Source organism: Drosophila arizonae, chromosome 2, assembly GCF_054131065.1.
Source record: "Drosophila arizonae isolate 15081-1271.41 chromosome 2, UAZ_ARI_1.0, whole genome shotgun sequence".
Lineage (NCBI taxonomy): Eukaryota > Metazoa > Arthropoda > Insecta > Diptera > Drosophilidae > Drosophila > Drosophila arizonae.
The window spans coordinates 34,085,719-34,109,188 of record NC_142922.1 but is presented as its reverse complement, the minus strand read 5'-3'; the positions used below and the strand labels follow the sequence as shown (position 1 = coordinate 34,109,188).

At 36.2% G+C, this 23,470-nt stretch overlaps 1 protein-coding gene and 1 long non-coding RNA gene across 7 annotated transcripts in view; one reads left to right on the top strand and one right to left on the bottom strand.

The window, feature by feature from the left end:
- scro (scarecrow) overlaps positions 1 to 23,470 on the bottom strand; it is a 45,484-nt gene that overhangs the window by 7,855 nt on the left and 14,159 nt on the right. For all 5 annotated transcript variants that reach the window (XM_089463156.1, XM_089463128.1, XM_089463133.1 and 2 more), the window contains exons 5-6: positions 22,306 to 22,401; positions 8,534 to 8,620 (exon numbers count right to left, since the gene is read on the bottom strand). In XM_089463156.1, coding sequence (XP_089319282.1) covers positions 8,534 to 8,620; positions 22,306 to 22,401 — 183 coding nt within the window. The remainder of the gene's footprint in view (positions 1 to 8,533; positions 8,621 to 22,305; positions 22,402 to 23,470) is intronic.
- LOC149270948 (uncharacterized) lies at positions 1,847 to 3,974 on the top strand. 2 transcript variants are annotated; one of them, XR_016271264.1, is made up of 3 exons: positions 1,940 to 2,637; positions 2,724 to 3,253; positions 3,381 to 3,974. It is a non-coding gene; the product is annotated as an uncharacterized LOC149270948 (long non-coding RNA). The 2 variants fall into 2 exon arrangements; XR_016271263.1 differs by having other exon boundaries at positions 1,847 to 2,637; positions 2,724 to 3,974.

Sequence of the window (23,470 nt, the reverse complement as noted above, 5' to 3'; positions counted from 1 at the left end):
CGTACGTCCATAAAAAAAGTTATTAAACAATTAAGCTCTAATAGTAAGCGCACACTGCAGCCCATGCGTGTTTATGCGTGGGTGCTTGTGTGTATGTGTTTGTGTGTGTGTATGTGTATGTGTGTGTGTATGCGTTTGTGTCTGTATGCGTGTGTGTGTGTGTATGTGTGTCTGTATGCGTGTGTGTGTATGTATACCTGTGTGTGCGTACGTGCCTGTGTGTGTGTGTGTGCGTGTTTCTTGTGTAAGCTGAAAGACGCGAAAAATTATTGAAATATCTATTGCTCCAAGGGTTCAGGGGATCTCGTAGTCGAGCAGTCTCGACTAGAGCTTTCTTACTTGTTATACCCTGAACCCATTGAAAATGGGAAATCAGGGTATAATGGTTTTGTTAAAAGTATGTAACAGGCAGAAGGAGGCGTGGCAGACCCCACAAAGTATATATATTCTTGATCAGGGCGACGAGCTGAGTCGATTTAGCCCTGTCCGTCTGTCTGTCCGTCCGTCCGTCCGTATGTATGAACGCGTCGATTTCAGAAGATATAAGAGCTAGAGACTTCAAATTTTTTTTAAATGTCCGTAATTACAGCGCGCATATCAAGTTTATCATTAAAAAATCGATAACTCATCCCGATCTTTTTTATCGATAAAAACCCTTATCGAAAGCCAGTTATAAAATTATATCTTCTACACCTTTATTGCTAGAGTCTCCAAATTTTTAATGTATGCTTACATGCAATTTATACAATTTCGGTTTTTGTTAAAATTTACCCCCCACCCTAAAATTCACCCCCTCACCCTCACTTTTGTAAAAAGCGTATTTCAATTACTAGAGACTTGTGCTTTGGCAATTACATGCATATCCATGTTATAATCATAATCTGAGTTTCATGAAGATCGTACGTCCACAAAATAAGTTACTAATCAATTAAGTTCTCATAGTAAGCGCTCACTGCCGCCCATGCGTGTTTATGCTTGTGTGTGTATATGTATGTAATTGTTTGTGTATGTGTGTGTGTGTGTATGTGTGTGTATGTATGTGTGTGTATGTGTGCCTGTGTGTGTGTGCGTGCGTGCGTGTGTGTGTGTGTGTGTGTGTGTGTGTGTTTCTTGTGTAAGCTGAATGACGCGAAAAATTATTGATATACGTACAGACAGAAGCGCGCCTTTTCTCACATTCTTAGAATTTCGATTGATTTCTGGACTTTCTAGCCGTTACTGTAGTTTTGTCTGATGACGCTCTCTTATTAAGCTATTCTATTTTAGCAACTGATTGCTCGAGCAAAGCAGTGGCGCGGGTGCTAAGAGCGACGGAAGTAATGTTAGAGTAGGGGATGTTCGAACCTTTACTGTGTTATTTTTTGTTATTTTTTCATACATATTTCGTTTTTTATAAAATAGATATTTTATTGGGAAGGTGCGAGCTTGACTGAATGGCACTTAATACTTTTCATTTTCTTAGTCGAATAATTTTATAAGTTTAAATTTGTTTCTTCTTAAATAGCCCTCAAATACATATACGCAAATCATACATATGTATATATAATTATATATGTAAGCCTGCACGCATAGCATCAAGCATTCCAGCCTTATACACGCGCTCATTTGTATGTGTGTATGTATGAACACATAAATGCGTGCTCTAGCATATTCTAAGAATCCCGTTGCGATTGATTTGTCTTTGCATTGTTTTTGAATTTCCACACGCTACACTGGCTTTTCTTTGCTATGCGGCGTCATAACAATAAAGTGATTTCGTTTTAACTACTCTTGGTCGAAAAGACGCGGTGGTGCTGTAGGCTGAAACGCCCACGATCTTTATTTTAGCTATTTTGACAAACATGCTGTTTGGGTTGGGTGCGAGTTCAAATCCCGCTGAAAACACTTTTTTGTAAATTGCAAATTTTTGTTATTTTAGCTTTTTTATCTATATATATAAAAGAAAGTTGTGTAAAAGTGAAGACTGCTTATAACTTGATTTGGGCTGAACCAATTTTCATGGTTTTTGATTTGTTGGATTTGTCTCCGCAACGAGTTTAGTATAGGGTCTTAAAAATACTGAAAAAATTTGCCGAATACTTGAAAAACGCGGTTTTTTCCCCAAATGTTCAAATTTTTTTTATACCCAGTAGGCTTGGTAACAGTGACAGTTTTGACAATAGTGTAGAAGTAAATAAACAAATGTAGTCAGTCAGTCTACGGTCTCCTGACCTCGAGCAGACCTGACTATTCAAAAAAAAAAAAAAAAAAAAAAAAAAAAAAAAAAAAAAAAAAAAAAAAAAATTTTCAAATCAAAAGGAAAAATATTTCAAATCAAAAATCTGCAAAAAATCAAAAGATTAAAACCTGACTGTTCAAAAAATAAATAAAAAATAAAAAATTCGAAATTAAAAAAAAAAAAAGGTAATTATTAAAAAGTGTATTTTTGGCTTTTTATATTTTCGGACTTTTAAACTTTATAAATATTTCAAATCAAAAATCTGCAAAAATTAAAAAAAAAAATCAAAAGATTAAAACCTAACAATCAAAAATAAATAAAAAATTCAAAATTCAAAATTCGAAATTAAAAAAAAAAAGTTAATTATTAAAAATTGTATTTTTGGACTTTTACAAAAGCTAAATATCTCGAAAGTTCAGGTATTTGTTTGTCTCAAACATAAATTTGTGTAAATTATTTATATTTATATTTCTCGATTGTTTTATATGGTTTTGTGCGAGGGCAGTATTACTATTAATAAAAATGCCGCGTCCTAGAAGATCTAATCTTTCCCGGCGGACCCATAATGCAATTAGGCAACGGAATAGCGCGAGTCAATTATCTGACGAAGAGCGAGAAATCGCCCGAGAAAGGCTCCGCGTTAGTACCCAGGGAAGAAGGGCCTTAATTCGTGCTTCTCAAAGAGAGGCAGCCCGTGAAATGGCAATAAGAAATGGTTCAAGGATTGATTTGAATCGAGCAGCGTTTCGATATGATTGCACCATTGATTACAGCTTGAATCGTTTAGTTTGCATTGGTCCAATGGACGTTGTTTGCTAGCATTGTGGCGCATTGAAGTTTGCTGGTGAAACGCCCGGTTTGTGCTGCCTTAGTGGTAAAGTGACATTGCCATTAGCGGTCACCATAGCCATTGCGTTCCCTGCTTTATGGCGAAACACTAGAATCACGACATTTTCTAGCGAACACTCAAAAATATAATGCCTGTTTCCAAATGACATAATTTGGGGCGGAAAATATTGGAGACGGATATTTAAGGTAATTTACGTTAAAAATTTTATTTTCTATGACTGCCAAAAAAAAATTTTGAATAATGTAGTTTGTTAGATTTCTGTAAATAGTGTTTGTAAATATAACTATAATAACTATGGCTTTGAATTTAAAGATTCAAGGCCAGATTTGCCATCGCATTGGATCATTGCAACCTATTGAAGATGCACAGCAAAAATTCTTGCAAATATACTTCATGGGCAATATGGAAGAACAACTTGACCGGCGTCAAGAAATGAACACAGCTATGAAAAGAGCAATTCTCCATGATTTGCATGCTTAGAAATTTAAACCAACCAAAACTGTGCAATGGAACGCGTTTGGTGATAAGAAAACTGATGAGCAATGTGATTCACGCGTTGATACTCAAAGGAAAATTTAAAGATGAGGAAGTTCTTATTCCTAGGATTCCGATGAGCTCAACAGATATGCCCTTTGAATTTAAACGAATTCAATTCCCGCTTCGTCTTGCCTTCGCCATGACGATCAACAAGTCACAGGGCCAATCTTTGACTATTTGTGGCCTCAATCTAGAAAATGCGTGTTTTTCTCATGGTCAATTGTACGTGGCATGCTCACGTGTTGGCAAACGATCCGCATTATTTCTTCTTGCACCCGACCAAAAAACGAAGAATGTCGTTTACAACAAGGTGCTTGAATGAAAATCCGATTAATAAATTTATCAGTGTATCCCAGCCTGAACAACATAGCTTTCAACAATTTTTTACCTAGAAATAATATAGAGGGCAATGCAACGTTTGCCGGGCCAGCTAGTATTTTATATTTTATTAATTTTATAAAAATGTTTCCTTCCGTGCTATCAATGCCTATTAAGCCTACTTATGTATGTGTACATATACATAAATAGATGGCTGACGCATATAAATGTCGCAATTTGGGCACTGTAAATGCCGATTGCCACGCCCTTAGTGGCCGTAGACTCCTCAATTTTAGCCAGTTTTTAGAACGAGCAACCGGTTACCTAAATGCAAAATTTGAATTCTTACGCTCAAAAAATGTGAAAATTACAGGGCATTTTTCGATATGCCACGCCCCTAAAGAGGCTTAAAAATTATTTTTGGGGCATCGATAGAGGAGGCCACCAGTAACTTAACTATCCAAATTTGAAGCTTCTAGCTCTTAAACTGTAGGAGATATAAACTTGCGGTTTGCCACGCCCCCTATAGGCGGACATATATCTACCATAGCTCGTTGGACGTGGGTGGTCAACCCGCGTATATATACAAAATTTCAGGTCTCTAGCATCAATAGTGCCTAAAATATAGCAGAATTCGAAAAATCACTATATCTTCAGGTCCGATTTGCCACGCCCCTAGTGGGCGTAGATATATAATTTTTTCACCTATCTTCATAGAATTAAAACATCAGCTTACATGCAAAATTTTAGCATTCTAGGTTTATAACTTTAGGAGATACAGTTTTATCCGATTTGCCACGCCCCTATTGGGCGGAGATATATCCGCCATAGCTTGTGATCTTGGGTGATCGGCGCGGAGCTACATACCAAATTTCAGCTTTCTAGCTCTTCAACAAACATGATTTCTGGTATATCGGAAAATGCATTTTCCGATTTGCCACGCCCTTAGTGGGCGGATCGGGAAAATTTTAACATTTTATAAATCGGAGATATACACGAGTATGTGTTCCAAATTTCAAGTCTCTAGCTTCAATAGCGCCGAAATAGATTGCGTTCATACGGACAGGCGGACAGACGGACGGACAGCAAGACGGACATTGCACAAAACCAATATACTCATTTCACTTTCGTGAATGAGTCTAAAAACACACACACACACATACACAAACATTTACACACACATACACACACAAGCATAAACACGCATGGGCGCAGTGTGCGCTTTCTATGAGAACTTAATTGTTTCTTAATGAAACTCATCAGATTATGATTATAACATGGATATGCATGTATTTGCCAAATCACAAGTCTCTAGTATTTGAAATACCGCTTTTATAAAAGTGAGTGTGATGGGTGAATATAGGGGTGGGGGCAATTCTAACAAAAACCGAAATTGTATAAATTGCATATAAGCAGAAATTAAAAATTTGGAGACTCTAGCAATAAAGGTGTAGAAGATATAATTTTATAACTGGTTTTTGATAACAACGAGACAGTGAGACAGCAAGCACTTCCAAAACACGAGTGTCTCGTTTAGCGTTTCAAATGCTCTCGTGCAGGCCTCTACTGAGAATCCTCACTAAATACAAGAGGTACCTCTTTACGACGAAAAAGCAACTGTTCCATTGGTCCATTTTTCTTCGAACATTAAGATAATCAAACTTTTGCCGTTAATCGGGAGTGTTAACGCAATATGATAAACACTTTCGTGCCAATTATTTGTCGAAAGTGTATGAGGCAGTTCTGGTTTCGACAAGACGACGCTTCACCACATACAGCTCGATTTTTTAAAGAAATTATTTCCTCGTCGTTTGATGTCGAAAAATGGCGAGTTAGACTAGCCACCGCCCGATTTAACTTTTTCTTGTGGGGACTTTACAAATCTTAATAAGTGGAGGAAATAGTCGCTATTCAAGCCGAAATGTTAGTGAAAACTGTAGATAATGCTGCAAAACGGGCACAATACACCGTTAATTCTCATTTGAGAAATATCTTATTTAACAAATAAGAAAGCTCTAGTCGAAACTGCTCGACTACGAGATCCCCTGAACCCTTCGAGCAAAAGCTATTTCAATATTTCACACACACACAAGCACCCACGCCTAAATACATGAGCTGCAGTTTGCGCTTAATATGAGAACCTAATTGTTTTATAACTTTTTTTGTGGACATACGATCCTCACATAGGTTTTTGATTATGATCATAACATGGATATATATGTATTTGCCAAAGTACAGGACAAAGAGCTGCGTAGAGTTTGTCCGTCTGTCTGCCCGTCCGTCCGTATGTATGGACGCGTCGATTTCAGAAGATATAAGAGAGAGAGGCTTCCATTTTTATACCCTGAACCCATTTTCAATGGGAAATCAGGGTATAATGGTTTTGTTGAAATGTATGTAACAGGCAGAAGGAGGCGTGGCAGACCCCACAAAGTATATATATTCTTGATCAGGGCGACGAGCTGAGTTGATTTAGCCCTGTCCGTCTGTCTGTCTGCCCGTATGTCTGAACGCGTCGATCTCAGAAGATATAAGAGCTAGAGACTTCAAATTTTTTTTTAAATGTCCGTAATTACAGCGCGCATATCAAGTTTATCATTAAAAATCGATAACTCATCGCGATCTTTTATCGATAAAAAACCTTATCGAAAACCAGTTATAAAATTATATCTTCTATACCTTTATTGCTAGAGTCTCCTTATATGCTTATATGCAATTTATACAATTTCGGTTTTTGTTAAAATTTACCCCCACCTCTAAATGCACCCCCTCACCATCACTTTTGTAAAAAGCGTATTTCAAATACTAGAGACTTGTGCTTTGGCAATTACATACATATTTATGTTATAATCATAATCTGAAAGTTTCATGAAGATCGTACGTCCATAAAAAAGTTATTAAACAATTGAGTTCTCATACTAAGCGCACACTGCAGCCCATGCGTGTTTATGCGTGGGTGCTTGTGTGTATATGTGTTTGTGTATGTGTGTGTATGTGTTTGTGTATGTGTATGTATGTGTTTGTGTATGTGTGTGTGTATGTGGGTGTGTGTATGCGTGTGTGTGTATGTATGTCTGTGTGTGCGTACGTGCGTGTGTGTGTGTGCGTGTTTCTTGTGTAAGCTGAAAGACGCGAAAAATTATTCAAATATCTATTGCTCCAAGGGTTCAGGGGATATCGTAGTCGAGCAGTCTCGACTAGAGCTTTCTTACTTGTTTTTCCTAGGTCAGTGTATACCACGCGCATATCAAGTTCTCACTTTATTTTGTTATCGATTAAAAGCCTTATGGTAATTCAGTTATAAAATATATCTCCTACATCTTTAAAGCTAGCGTTTCCAAATAAATATATTTTTGGATGTACATATTTTATACAATGTCGGCTTTTGTTAAAATTTACCCCCCACCCCTATATCCACCCCCTCACCCACATATTTGTAAAACACGTATTTCAAATACTAGAGACTTGTGGTTTGGCAAATGTATGCATATCCATGTTATAATCATAATTTGATAATGACAATTAAATTTCCATAGTAAGCACACACTGCAGACAATGCGTGTTTATGTGTGCGTGCGATTGCCTGTGTGTGTGTGTGTGGGCATGTGTGAATAATTATTGAAATATTAGTTGCTCGAAGGGTTCAGGGGATGTCGTAGTCTCGACTAGAGCTTTCTTACTTGTTACTTTTAGAAAAGATAAATGACCCGTAAAGGAATATTAACTCTTGTAGAACGGGGGCGACACTTCTTGCAGCTTCACCACAACGCAGCAAAAAGAACCAGCCAGAGCCAAGTCAACCAGCCGTGGGGCGTTAGAAGCTTGGTGTTCATTGTACATTACAAAAGAAATTTTTATATATTTGTTATAGGATCAGTAGCTAGAGGTGCTCTGGGCTTTATTAAACGTTGGTCAAAGGAATTAATGATCACTTTACTAACTTTTAAATGTTTTTTTGGTACGACCTATTTTATATTGTTCAATTATATGGTCCCCACAGCATACATTTTATCAAGATCGTATTGAATCGAGTTTCTCTATTTCCCGTTACGTTATCTTAATTTGGATCCTAAACTCCGTTTACCATCATACCATAGAAGGCTTTTTCTTATAGATCTTCGATAATTATTCTAGGGATTGCATTTATACATGTTGATTATTGGAAATATAGATTCGCTCTGTTTGCTAATGCAACATAATTTCTCTGTTCCTTCAAGAACTATCAGAAACTTTCGTAAGTTGATTTTACCCTTGTGCACATCGCAATATCCTTCGCATAGCGCACTTTACGTTTTATTATTATAAATTTTATCATGATGTCTCTCTTGAACTCTCCCGATAATTTAATCTTTGTTTTCAGGCTATCTTAGGGAAATCACACATAGTGCCCAAGTGTGAACTGATGCACTAACTGGATGTTCGGTCAGAGGTTCCACATTGTGTGGTGATTTCCCTATTCTTTTTATTATATTGTCTTTTAATTTATAATATTTATCTAATATAATATTTTGATAGGTTTTATTTCTTAACAATAATTGAGTTTAGTCAAACAATCAATTCTTTTGCGAGATACACTAAATTATAGTTTCATTAGAACTCATTCGTCTTACTTGATTGTGTTGATTTTGTTCTGCCATTGCTTTTTCTTTTGCTTGTCGTTTGCATTTATACCGATGGTTTTGAAACCATATTTTTACCTGTAAGTACAAAAAAGAGCAATGTTTGAAATTGAAGATTTTTTATACGATGTTCATATCTCGAATTTGTAGAAATGATATTTTATATCTTTATATTTATATACAAAATAATAAATACCTCTATTTTTTTAATAATAATTTAAGAGTCTAAAAATTATTTAAGAGACTAAAAACCTATCCACTCTTGTTATACCATCAATCACCACAATGGTATTTTCTTCTTCCCGTTATTTTGTTATCGATCTTATCGAAAACTAGTTCTAAAACAAGTAAGAAAGCTCTAGTCGAGACTGCTCGACTACGAGATCCCCTGAACCCTTGGAGTAATAGCTATTTCAATCATTTTTCGCGTCTTTCAGCTTACACAAGAAACACGCACACACACACACACACACACACACATACACACACACGCACGCACACACAAGCATACACACACACATACACACACACACATATACAAACATTTACATACACATACACACACAAGCATAAACACGCATGGGCGGCAGTGAGCGCTTACTATGAGAACTTCATTGTTTAATAACTTTTTTTGTGGACGTACGATCTTCATGAAAGATAATGATTATAACATGGTTATGAATGTAATTGCCAAAGCACAAGTCTCTAGTATTTGAAATACGCTTTTTACAAAAGTGTGGGTGAGGGGGTGAACTTAGGGGTGGGGGGTAAATTTAAAAAAAAAAAACCGAAATTGTATAAATTGCATATAAGTATACATAAACAAGTAAGAACGTTACAATCGGGCGATACCGATAGCAGAAGACTCATTCACAGCCCAAACGCTGTCAACCAGAGTATATAGTGCAATTTTCAAGTCTAGTGCGCAGCAAAAAACTCGACATGATGCCATTAAAGTTGGAAAATCATCGATAGCTATTGCATTCAAATTACATACATATATAATTTATACAATTTTGATTTTTATTATATATTTATATCCATACATTGGATACCGGCTTCAAGCTAACAGCAGATCAGCGCGATTTTCCTATGCTTGTGCACACACTCATCGTCTATTCTATGCGTACAGACAGAAGCGCGCCTTTTCTCACATTCTTAGAATTTCGATTGATTTCTGGACTTTCTAGCCGTTACTGTAGTTTTGTCTGATGACGCGCTCTTATTAAGCTATTCTATTTTAGCCTGAATGGCACTTAATACTTTTCATTTTCTTAGTCGAATAATTTTATAAGTTTAAATTTGTTTCTTCTTAAATAGCCCTCAAATACATATACGCAAATCATACATATGTATATATAATTATATATGTAAGCCTGCACGCATAGCATCAAGCATTCCAGCCTTATACACGCGCTCATTTGTATGTGTGTATGTATGAACACATAAATGCGTGCTCTAGCATATTCTAAGAATCCCGTTGCGATTGATTTGTCTTTGCATTGTTTTTTAATTTCCAGCCGCTACACGGGTTTTTGTTTGCTATGCGGCGTCATAACAATAAAGTGATTTCGTTTTAACTACTCTTGGTCGAAAAGACGTGGTGGTGCTGTAGGCTGAAACGCCCACGATCTTTATTTTAGCTATTTTGACAAACATGCTGTTTGGGTTGGGTGCGAGTTCAAATCCCGCTGAAAACACTTTTTTGTAAATTGCAAATTTTTGTTATTTTAGCTTCTTTAATATTTTTTAAATTTCATGAAAATGTTTCTTTTCGTATTATGAATATATGTATATTAAGCTTATTTATATGTTCAAATACATAAATAGATGGCTGACGCATATAAATGTCGCAATTCGGGCACTATAAATGCCGATTGCCACGCCCTTAGTGACCGTAGACTCCTCATTTTTGGCCAGTTCTTAGAACAAGCAATCGGTAACCTAAATGTAAAATTTGAATTCTTACGCTCAAAAAATGTGACAATTACAGGGCATTTTCGATATACCACGCCCCTAAAGAGGCGGTAAAATTCTTTTCAGGGCATCGATAGAGGAGGCTACCAGCAACTCAACTATCCATTTGAAGCTTAGCTAGCTCTTAAACTGTAGGAGATATAAACTTTTGCGGTTTGCCACATCCCCTATGGGCGGACATACATATATCTACCATAGCTCGTTGGACGTGGGTGGTCAACCCGCGTATATATACCAAATTTCAGGTCTAGCATCAATAGGGCCTAAAATATAGCAGAATTCGATAAATCACTATATTCAGGTCCGATTTGCCACGCGCCTAGTTGGCGTAGATAAATGCATATACCAGAATTCATATTAGTTGAAGAGCTGAAGTTTTAAATGTAGATCTCCAAGAATTTTATAGCTAGAATGCTGAAATTTTGCACGTGGGCTAATGTTATGATTCTCCAAAGATTAATTAAATTATATGTCTACGACTACTAGAAGAAGTAGAGTTACAAGTAACCTCTTTTATCGATTACCCTAAAAAAATTATTACGCCTTTTTAAGGGCACGGTATTTATGGTATTAATGTAATTTTCACATTTTTGGAGTGTAAGCATCCAAATTTTGTAGATAGGTTACCGTTAGCTCGTTCTAAGAATTGGCCAAAAATGCCCAGTAGGGGCGTGGCAAACTTGAACACTTATAGACCTAGTATTAGAGCTATACTTAGTTACGACATTGCCCATGGGATGTGAATGAGTATTCGGCAGTCGGTAACGCCCGACTACAACGTTCTTACTTGTTTTATATTTTCATTTAACACTCTCCGTTTCTTACAGTTTCAAAATATCATTGACCATCTGTGAAAAGAGGCATAGCTGGCCGGACTGGTAAATAAGAACCCCCATCGGATTGGTGATACTATTGTAATAACTTTTTCCTTTTTTAGGCTATACAATTATAGTTTTAGTTATTACATAAATTGACTAACGCTTTGTCAATATATACTATAAACAAGTTAGAAGACTCTAGTAGAGACTGCTCGACTGAGAGATACGCTGAACCCTCCAAGCTGATATTATACTCATTCTGCACTTCTTTTATGCACACATGCATACGCACGCATCCACACGCACGTACTATCACGTGCTCTGCTGACTGCGCAGTTAGCAGCGACTGCGCTTGGACTGTGAATTTATTTGTTGAATAATTTCTTTTGTAGACATACAATCTTTATGAAACATTCAGAGCGTGATCATATGGTTAAAATGTGTGTGCCTTTTTTATAAATTTGAGTTGAAGGGGGCGTGGTATCAAGAATCCGTAAATTACAAAATCTTCGTATCGATCAACTTTATATACACAGTAAATCTGAAGTCTCCAGGTCTAAAAGTGTTCAAATTAGGCTGAACAAAACAAAATCAATTTTTTGATTATTCTCAATAAAAGGTTATCAGACGAGTTATCGGAAAAATATGCTAAACTTTTACTGCGTATGGTACACACGAGACTTTATAGAATCATAACATTAGCTGACGTGCAAAATTTCAGCGTTCTAGCTGTAAAACTCTTGGAGATACAGTTTTATCCGATTTGCCACGCCCCCAATGGGCGGAGATATATCCGCCATAGCTCGTGATCTACGGTGGCCGATGCGGACCTACATACCAAATTTCAGCTTTCTAGTTCTTCAACTAACATGATTTCTGGCATATCGGAAAATGAATTTACCGATTTGCCACGCCCCTAGTGGCTGATCGAAAAATTTTAACGTTTTATAAATCGGAGATTTACACGAGTATTTCAAGTCTCTAGCTTCAATAGCGCCGAAATAGATTGCGTTCATACGGATAGACGGACGGACGGACGGACAGACGGACGGACATCAAGACGGACATTCCAGAAAACCAATATACTAATTAACTTTCGTGAATGAGTATAATAATTCACTTTCGTGAATGATTATAATAATTCACTTTCGTGAATGAGTATAAAAATAAATAAATACAATTTAGATGGACGCAGCAAGTTGGAAAAATACATAAATATGTGTGTACTCCAATATTTTATGCAGGTGCAGCTCTAAATGGAATTCAATTACACCATTTTAGAGCAGTAATTGAACAGTCAGTGCAGCTTCCTTTACTATAATGATATGGTTTTAAATTGTGTATAGCCCAACTTCAATGCGGTTACTTGGATCAGTTTATTTAAACGATCACTTTAATATATTTAAATAAAACTACTTGAGTATAAGCAATCTTTAAGATTGAATTAAATTTGTAACTTTTAGTGGTTTGTACTTATTACAGATAATGTATAAATGGTATATTCAGTTGTATAAACATATAAATATGTATGTGTAGGAAAGAAGTATTTATAAGGGGGATGTGTATTCCGCTTGATAAGTTAGATTATTTTACTACATCGAGCATTTTTTCATTGAATACAATACGAAGAACCTTTTATAGAAAAGAGCGTGCTCAAACAATGAGCATATTTCAATACAAAAGTTAGGGTGAGTTCAAATAAATTTTTCCCATTGTTCATTAATGCGTTTTTATCTTTCAAAAACATGCCACTGTTGTCCGCATACTTATTTCAATGTGTTCCAGAGATGCTTTATTCTAAGGTAATCAGTACTCCTGTTTAGGTGGGTAGGCATTGTATGAAATTTCCAGATAATAAAACTCAAGGGTGACAATGCACAATTCAAATATTTTTATTGTTATAACACGTCACACCCCATATCTATTGTTAGTAAAGTAATTGCTTAACCTAATGATAATTATATTACATTTAAAGTGTAAGGTTCTTCTATCCCCCATTCTATTATATTTTTTTCAAAAACATAAACATTGTGTTATCAATTAAATTTCCTTATATTATGATTATTTGCTAAACGAAATTTAATTATTTTACAAAAAAAAAAAAAAAAAAATCTTCATAACCTTTTGGAATATATATTTTAATTTCATTTAGATATCTGAAAAGGAACGGATTATTATCTTAAACGGTTTTTCATAATCAAATTCTAATACGTTGAAACTATAAAAGAAAGTCCAAATGCAAGTGAAAGTGTCGTGTCAAACGCACCTTACGGTGGGAATTTAATTAACGTTCGTAAAATGGAACGTGTTCGTATGAACACAATTTTTTTCGGCCTCATTGCTGCAGTGTACTTGAAACTCGATACATATACTCGTATATACCCTCAATTTATAATGTAATACATTTTCCAAAATGCCAGAAGTCATATTAGTTGAAGATCTGAAAGCTAAAATTTGGAATGTAGATTCGCGTTGACCACCCAAGAGCCTTGGCAGGTATATTTTCGCCCATTGGGGGTTTGGCGAATCGGGTAAAACTACAGTGCTTATCATAATTATAGCACACACATTATCGACTAGATACTACCCTGAACCCAACAAATAAAAATGCTCATTTAGTATGGCTGAAATTTCAATTTCGATGTATTTAAAAATATAAATCAAATACCAAACTCAATTAATAAAATATACAAATATTTTGAAACAATTAAAAAAAATTAACATCAGTTGCATCGATCGGGATTCGAACCGCGACTTTTCGATCGAGCGTCATGCAGCTAACACACTAGGCCACCCCACTCCTGCTAGTGGCGTTGGCAAAACTCGAATAGATTCACTGCTGCTGCGCCATCTACCAAAACTAAACGAAACTAACAGCTGATGTGATTCAACGAATGTTTCTGTTGTAGCTGCTGCAGGTGCGTTTGTTAATTGGCCAAATATTTGATTTTTTTTATTAATTTTTAACTGAACGGAATATAATGAAACTTTCAGCATATGATCTACATATTATATTGAATATTTGAGAAATTAAAAAAAAAAGAAAATCCATTCACAATTAGTGGCATCTGATTTGAACATAACGATAAAAACATAACGGGATGATTTATCGAATTTTAAAAGCAAGCTCGACGTCCGCGCTGTATAAACGGTCATTTAAAAAAAAAATTCAAGTCTCTAGCTCTTATATCTTCGGAAATCGACGCGTTCAAACATACGGACAGACGGACAGACAGGCAGCCGGACAGGGCCAAATCGACTCAGCTCGTGATCAAGAATATATATACTTTGTGGGGTCTGCCACGCCTCCTTCTGCGTGTTACATACATTTCAACAAAACCATTCTACCCTGATTTCCCATTTTCAATGGGTTCAGGGTATAAAAATATCAAAATATAAAATTTTGAAAGTGTAATTAAAATTTTTTTTGGATAACCGCGAAAAATAAGATCAAGATACACACAACCGATTGTACAGCTTTGGCATCACATGTAGGCGAATCTATGTCAGCGATGACTGTTTGACGAGTTCTTAAGAGCTCAGAAATCATAAAGAGGTCTAAACTGACCAAAGCACCCATGTTTCTAAGTCGACACAAGGTTGCTCGACTTAATTTTGCCGAAAGACATATTGCGATCGATCTGACATACGCCTGTTTGAATCATCGTCTTTTGGCTTACAGTATATTTATAAATTTTTACCCTAACACGTCATATTTTTTGATTGTAAGAAGTTTAACCTGGATGGTCCTCATGGGTTTGATTCTTATTAGAATTATTTGAGAAAGGATCCTATGTTTTTTAAGGACAGACTTTGGAGGTGGCTCCGTAATAATTTGGGGTAAATTTTGTTCATTTGGTACCTTGGAATTAAAGTTTGTAACGAGCCGAATGAACAATGAAGAGTATATTCAGACTCTATATAAGTGTCTCATTCCATATTTACGGGAATTACGTGAAAAACCAATGGTTTGCCAACAGGATAACGCCCGAATCCATGTGAGCAGACGTACAAAGCAGTGTTTGGAGGAACCGCATGTTGATGTCCTTGACTGGCTAGCATGTTCTCCAGATCTCAACCCGATAGAAAAGGGGTAATCTTGCTAGACGTGTGTATGCCAAAAATCGCCAATTGGAGACAGTTGGATATCTTAAAACGCAAATTCTAAATGAATGACAAAGTTTCGAAAAGGACCATTTATTAAATTTAGTGGGTTCAATGAGAAAGAGAATTTTTGAGTTAACTAAGGCAAATGGAGGCCGGACTAAGTATTAATATTTTCCATCAATCCGCAACGAATTCTGATTCTTTTACCAAAATATGAAATTGGGCTATAATTTTGATATAGTAAATGGGTACTATTTTTCTTTGTTTTTTAATTGTTTTTAAGAAATTGTTATTAAATCGTTAATTTTAAGTGAAAAAGTTTTTTGCTATTCATAATTGAAATAGTGAAGTACTCAATTTTGAAGTTTTGAAGGAAATGTTCCCTTTGGGAAAAATTTTCAGCCGATTCGTTGAAGTGGATTATAAGTGGTTTAATATTATGATAAGCACTGCATATCTCCTACAGCTTATACTAGAGACCTAAAATCTGGTATACCCAAGACGCCCATAAAAAGTTTATAGCCTCCCCTACGGATGACCCCAAAAATAATTTTTGCGCCTCTTTTCACATTTATTGAGCGTAAGCATCAAAATTTTGCAGTTACGTTACCTTAAGCTCTTTCTAAGAAATGGCTAAAAATACAATTTTTTTGGGGATGTACTTTCTTCATGAAATCGTTCAGATTATGATTATAACATGGATATGCATGCATTTGCTAAAGCACAAGTATCTAGTATTTGAAATACGCCATTTAGAAATATGTGGGTGAGGGGGTGGGTAAATTTTAACAAAACCGAAATTGTATAAAATGCATATATGTAAGTATACATTAAAAATTTTGAGACTCTAGCTTTAATGTAGGAGATATATAATTTTATACCTGATTTCTGATAAAAAAAAATAAAAAATTGAAGTCTCTAGCTCTCATACCTTCTGAAATCGACGCGTTCATACATACGGACAGACGGACAGACAGACGGACAGGGCCAAATCAACTCAGCTCGTCGCCCTGATCAAGAATATATATACTTTGTGGGGTCTGCCACGCCTCCTTCTGCCTGTTACATACATTTCAACAAAACCATTATACCCTGATTTCCCATTGAAAATGGGTTCAGGGTATAAAAATAATACGCGTGCGTACAGAAGCTAAATATCTCGAAAGCTAAGGTATTTGTTTGTCTCAAACATAAATTAGTGTAAATTATTTGTATTTATATTTCTCGATTGTTTTATGTGGTTTTGTGCGAGGGCATATTCAGTATTACCGCGTTAGTACCCAGCAAAGAAAGGCCTTAATTCGTGCTTCTCAAAGAGAGGCAGCCCGTGAAACGGCAATAAGAAATGGTTCAAGGATTGATTTGAATCGAGCAGCGTTTCGATATGATTGCACCATTGATTACAGCTTAAATCGTTTAGTTTGCATTGGTCCAATGGACGCTGTTTGCCAGCTTTGTGGCGCATTGAAGTTTGCTGGTGAAACGCCCCCTTTGTGCTGCCTTAGTGGTAAAGTGACATTGCCATTAGTGGTCCCGCCACCAGAGCCATTGCGTTCCCTGCTTTATGGCGAAACACTAGAATCACGGCATTTTCTAGCGAACACTCAAATGCTTGTTTCCAAATAACTTAATTTGGGGCGGAAATTATTAGAGACGGATATAATCCGAGATTTAAGGTAATTTACGTTAAAAAATTTTATTTTCTATGATTTAAAAAAAAATTGGAATAATGTAGTTTGTTAGATTTCAGTAAAAAGTGTTTGTAAATCTAACTGAACCCCCGAACCCCCCCCCCCCCCCCCCTGTATTCGCGACTGATCAGAGTGTATCCCAACCTGAACAACATAGCTTTCAACAATTTTTATACCCTGAACCCATTGAAAATGGGAAATCAGGGTATAATGGTTTTGTTAAAAGTATGTAACAGGCAGAAGGAGGCGTGGCAGACCCCACAAAGTATATATATTCATAATCAGGGCGACGAGCTGAGTCGATTTGGCCCTGTCCTTCTGTCTGTCTGTCCGTTCGTCCGTCCGTCCGTCCGTATGTATGAACGCGTCCATCTCAGAAGCAGAGCTTGCAAATGAGAGTTGAGCGTTTTTTCGTTTATTCTCTTTCTCGCATCATACTCAAAAAAAATTGTGTAGACACGTCTCTCTCTGAGCGTCACTCTCTTTTTTCTTTAGCATCTGTTTCGCTCAGACGCAATGCGATGACTCATTCGTTTGACGCTCTCACATGAGTGTCGCGTAAAACTAACACGATTTTCTCTCACACAAAGCCTCTCAGCAAGAAACACTTTGACTAACAAACTCAGCAGAAAATGTTTTTGCCTTCGTGTGCATGTAAATACACGCATACATACATACAAAAAGAACGCAGCAATCGCGCGTGATTACCCATACAAACGCAACTTACCGTTACTTCATTTAACTCAAGCAAACGATCAGTGTTTGACTTGAGGAAACGAAAACAGAAACAACTGTCTCCCTCAGAGCGCGAGAGAGCTAAGCCAGACGCGACAAAAACAGTTTCTGTCTGAGTTTTTTTGACTGTGTCAGTGAAAGACACTTTTTTGCAGACAACGCAAAAGTGTTAACAGTTTTTTGCGAGCTATGCTCAGAAGATATAAGAGCTAGAGACTTGCAATTGTTTTTCCTAGGTCCGTGTATATCACGCGCACATCAAGTTTTTCTTTTTATATCGATAACTACTCCCGATATTTTATTATCGATTAAAAACTTTATCGAAAGCCAGTTATTTAATTATATCTCCTACACCTTTAGAGCTAGAGCTTGCAAATTTTAAATGTAGACTTATATGTATTTTATATAATTTCGATTTTTGTTGTATTTACCCTCCACCTCTATATCCACCCACACTTTTGCAAAGGCGTATTTCAAGTACTAGAGACGTGTGCTTTGGAATATACATACATTTACAACATATGATTATGCTCTGAATGTTTCATTAAGATTGTACGTCTAGAAATTAGATTATTCAACAAATAAATTCCTATAATGCTGGCCACACTACAGCGCAGCCAAAGCGCATTCGCTGCTTACTGCACAGTTAGCAGAGCGCGTTCTAATACGTGCGTGTGTGTGTATGTGTGTCGAAAAGAAGTGCAGACAGATTAGAATATCAGATTAGAGGGTTCAGGGTATCTCCTAGTCGAGCAGTCTAGACTAGTCTTCTTACTTGTTTACCTAGAAATATTGGATAGGGCAATGCAACGTTTAATATATATTTATATCCATATATTGGATACCGGCTTCAAGCTAGCAGCAGATCAGGGCGACTTTCCTATACATGTGCACACACTCACACGCCTTTTCTCACATTCTTAGAATTTCGATTAATTTCTGGACTTTCTGGCCGTTACTGTAGTTTTGTCTGATGACGCTCTCTTATTAAGCTATTCTATTTTAGCAACTGGCTGGTCAAGCAAAGCAGTAGCACGGGTGCTAAGGGTGACGCGAGTTATGTTAGAGTAGGGGAGATTCGAAACCTCTTCGATGTTATTTATTATACCTTGAACCCATTTTCAATGGGAAATCAGGGTATAATGGTTTTGTTGAAATGTATGTAACAGGAAGAAGGAGGCGTGGCATACCCCACAAAGTATATATATTCTTGATCAGGGCGACGAGCTGAGTTGATTTGGCCCTGTCCGTCTGTCTGTCTGTCCGTCTGTCCGTATGTTTGAACGCGTCGAATTCCGAAGATATAAGAGCTAGAGACTTCAAATTTTTTGAAAAAATGTTCGTAATTAAAGCGCGGATATCGAGTTTATCATTAAATATCGATAACTCATCCCGATTTTATCGATAAAAACCCTTATCGAAAACTAGTTATAAAATTATATCTTCTACAGCTTTATTGCTAGTCTCCAAATTTTTAATGTATGCTTAAATGCAATTTATACTATTTCGGTTTTTGTTAAAATTTACCCTTCACCCCTATATTCACCCCCTCACCCTCACATTTGTAAAAGGAAACTACATCTACAGCAGTGAATCTATTTGAGTTTTGCCAGCGCCGCTTGCAGAAGTGAGGTGGCGTAGTGTGTTAGCTGCATGACGCTCGAACGAGATGTCGCGGTTCGAATCCCGATCGGTGTAGCTAATGTTAATTATATTTAATTGTTTCAAAATATTTTTATATTTTCATAAATGAGTTTTCTATTTCATTTATATTTTTAAATACACCTTAATTGAAATTTTAACCATACTTAATGTGCGTTTTTAATAGTTTGGTTATTCTAGCAGATTCTTATAATCACATCAGCAGTTAGTTTGGTGTAGTTTTAGTAGATGGCGCTGCAGCAGTGAATCTATTTCAGTTTTGCCAGCGCACATTTCAGAAGTGAGGTGGCGTAGTGAGTAGCTGCGTGACGCTCGATCGAGAAGTCGCGGGTTCAAATCCCGACGATGCAACTGATGTTAATTTTTTTAATTGTTTCAAAATATTTGTTATTTTATTAAATTAGTTTTGTATTTTATTTATATTTTTAAATACATCGAAATTGAAATTTCAGCCATACTAAATGGGGATTTTTATTTGCTGGGTTCAGGGTAGTATCTAGTCGAGCACTCTCGACTAGAGTTTTCTTATTTGTTATAAATTAGATATTTTATTGGGAAGGTGCGAGCTTGAATGAATGGCACTTAATACTTTTCTTTTTCTTAGTCGAATAATTTTATAAGTTTAAATTTGTTTCTTCATAAATAGCCCTCAAATACATATAGCTCTCAAATACATAGCTGCACACATAGCATCAAGCACTCCAGCCCTATACATGCGCTCATTTGTATGTGTGTGTGTATGCAATCTCGTTGCGATTGATTTGTCTTTGCATTGTTTTTTAATTTTCAGCCGCTACACTGGCTTTTCTTTGCTATGTGGCGTCATAACAGTAATGTGATTTCGTTTGAACTACTGTTGCTCGAAATGACGCGGAGGTGCTGTAGGCAGAAGCGCCGGCGATCTTTATTTTAAATATTTTGACATGAACATGCTATTTGGCTTGGGTGCGAGTTGTTTTTCCCGCGAAAAACTCTTTTTTGTAAATTGCAAATTTTTGTTTCTTTCCGTATTATGAATATATATTAAGCTTATTTATATGTACAAATACATAAATAGATGGCTGACGCATATAAATGCCGCGATTCAGGCACTATAAATACCGTAGACTCCTATTTTTGGCCAGATCTTAAAACAAGCAATCGGTAACCTAAATGAAAAATTTGAATTCTTACGCTCAAAAGATGTGAAAATTACAGGGTATTTTTCGATATATCACGCCCCTAAAGAGGCGGTAAAATTCTTTTCAGGGCATCGATAGAAAAGGCTACCAGGAACTCAACTATCCAACTAAATTTGAAGCTTCTAGCTCTTAAACTGTAGGAGATATTTTTTGAAATTTTGATATTATTATTATTTTTTTAGAATTTTGGATTTTTATGATTTGCAATTCCGACCACTTCCACACAAACAAAGACTAGTCGAGGTAGGTTCCTGTTTATTTCAACGTTGCTTATATACACTTTATCCGGTTGAACCATCAAAGCCATAACTGACTAATAGCCTTATTCTAGATATATTAGTAAATTGTTCAAAGACTAGCTTTTTTTTGTAAAACTATTCTTGAAGCTATATGTATAAGCTCTAATAAGCTCTAGAGCGGCACGCCAGCAACAGTTTCAGATATATGTTTCATGCGTGCTCTCTTTTTTTATACCCTAAACCCATTGAAAAGGGGAAATCAGGGTATAATAATTTTGTTAAACGTATGTAACAGGCAGAAGTTGGCGTGGCATACCCCATAAAGTATATATATTCTTGATCAGGACGACGAGTTGAGTCGATATAACCCTGTCCGTCCGTCCGTATGAGCAAACCGATCTCAGAAGATATAAGAGCTAGAGAGCTAAAATTTGGCATGCATACTCGTGTAGGCAGTACAAGTTTATCATATTTTTTCGATAACTCATCCGATAACTTCTTTATCGAGAATAATCGAAAAATCGACTTAATTTTTTTAGGCCTGGAAACTTAAAATTTGCGTTGTATATAAAGTTAATAGATACAAAGATTTTGTAATTTACAGATTATGGATACCATGCCCCATTTGTCTCCAATTTGTAAAAAACGTATTTCGAGTACTAGAGACTTGTGCTTCCGAATGTACACACATTTTACCTCAGGCTCTGAAAGTTTCATAAAGAAAGTCTTACTACAAGAGAAATTATTCAACTAATAAATTCTTATAATATTGCCTACACTGCAGCGGAGCTCAAGCGCAGTCGCTGCATACTGCGCAGTCAGCAGAGCACGTGATTATACGCGCGTGTGGATGCGTGTCTATGCATGTGTGCATAAAAGAAGTGCAGAATGAGGAATGTCAGCTTAGAGGGTTTAGGGTATCTGTCAGTCGAGCAGTTCGACTGGAGCCGTCTTACTTGTTTAAACTAGCACTCAAGCGTAGGAGTTCCCACCTTCGTTACGGGCACTATACCCTGATTTCCTATACAATTAAATATAAATAATAATAATTGTTCCAGTAATTAATAATAATTTTTCCCTCTGTGTTACGGTTAAGTTTTGCTCTCTTGCCCCCCTTGAGTTCAATTTACTCTGGTAAATCTGCCAGTTCATTTGAACGAATTAATGTTTATGATACTGGATGCAAAATTAATAATCACTTCTGTAGTACCGCGTTCACTCAAGAGTCAGTTGTTTTGTTAATAATAACTAGGTTTATTATAAAACAATGGACACAATAAGTGAATCTAAAATTGTACCATAGTAAACTATTTTGGATTAAATATTTTGTATAATTATTATTGTATTACTTACTTGTGTGGGGGTCAAGTGAATAAGACTTGCTAAGTGTTCTCGCTCAGGGGCTGATAAATATCGCTGTTGCTTAAATCTTCTCTCAAGCTCATAAACCTAAGAAAAAAAAAAAAAATTTAACAGCATGCATATTTTTAACCTTTTTTTTATAATTTTATGAATGAATATAATCAAGAATCAATGGACTTAATTTTAAATAAAAATATGATTATTTTTAATATGGGCATTTCTCCAGAAAGTTCAAAATAAACATGTAAGAAAGCTCTAGACGAGACTGCTCGACTATCCTCTATCTCCTGAACCCTTCGAGGAACTGATATATCAATAATTCTTTGCGTCTTTCTCCTTACACAAGAAACACACACACTCTCGCAGACAAACACAGGCAATCAGGCAATCAGGCAAAAACAAGCATTGGTTGAAGTGTAGGCTAACCATGGGAACTTTATGGCTTAATAACTTTTCTTTTGGATGAACTTTCTTCATGAAACTTTTAGATTGTGACTGTATTATTAAATTACCGGATGAGTTATATAAAAACAAGTAAGAAAGGTCTAGTCGAGACTGCTCGACTACGAGATCCCCTGAACCCTTCAAACAATAGCTATTTCAATCATTTTTCGCGTCTTTCTGCTTACACAAGACACAAGCACACACACCCACGCGCACACTTACATAGACGCATACTTACACATACGCATACTTACACACACACACACACACACACACACACACACACACACACACAATACTCACGCCTAAACACACATGGCTGCAGTGTGCGCTTACTATGAGAACTTAATTCCTTAATAACTTTTTTTATTGATGTACTTTCTTCATGAAATCGTTCAGGTTATGATTATAGCATATATATATAATTTGCTAAAGCACAAGTATCTAGTATTTGAAATACGCCTTTTACAAATATGTGGGTGAGGGGGTGGGTAAATTTTAACAAAACCGAAATTGTATAAAATGCATATATGTATGTATACATTAAAAGTTTTGAGACTCTAGCTTTAAAGATGTAGGAGATATATAATTTTATACCTGATTTCTGATAAAAAAAATAAAAAATTGAAGTCTCTAGCTCTCATACCTTCTGAAATCGACACGTTCATATATACGGACAGACGGGCGGACATACAGACGGACAGGGCCCAAT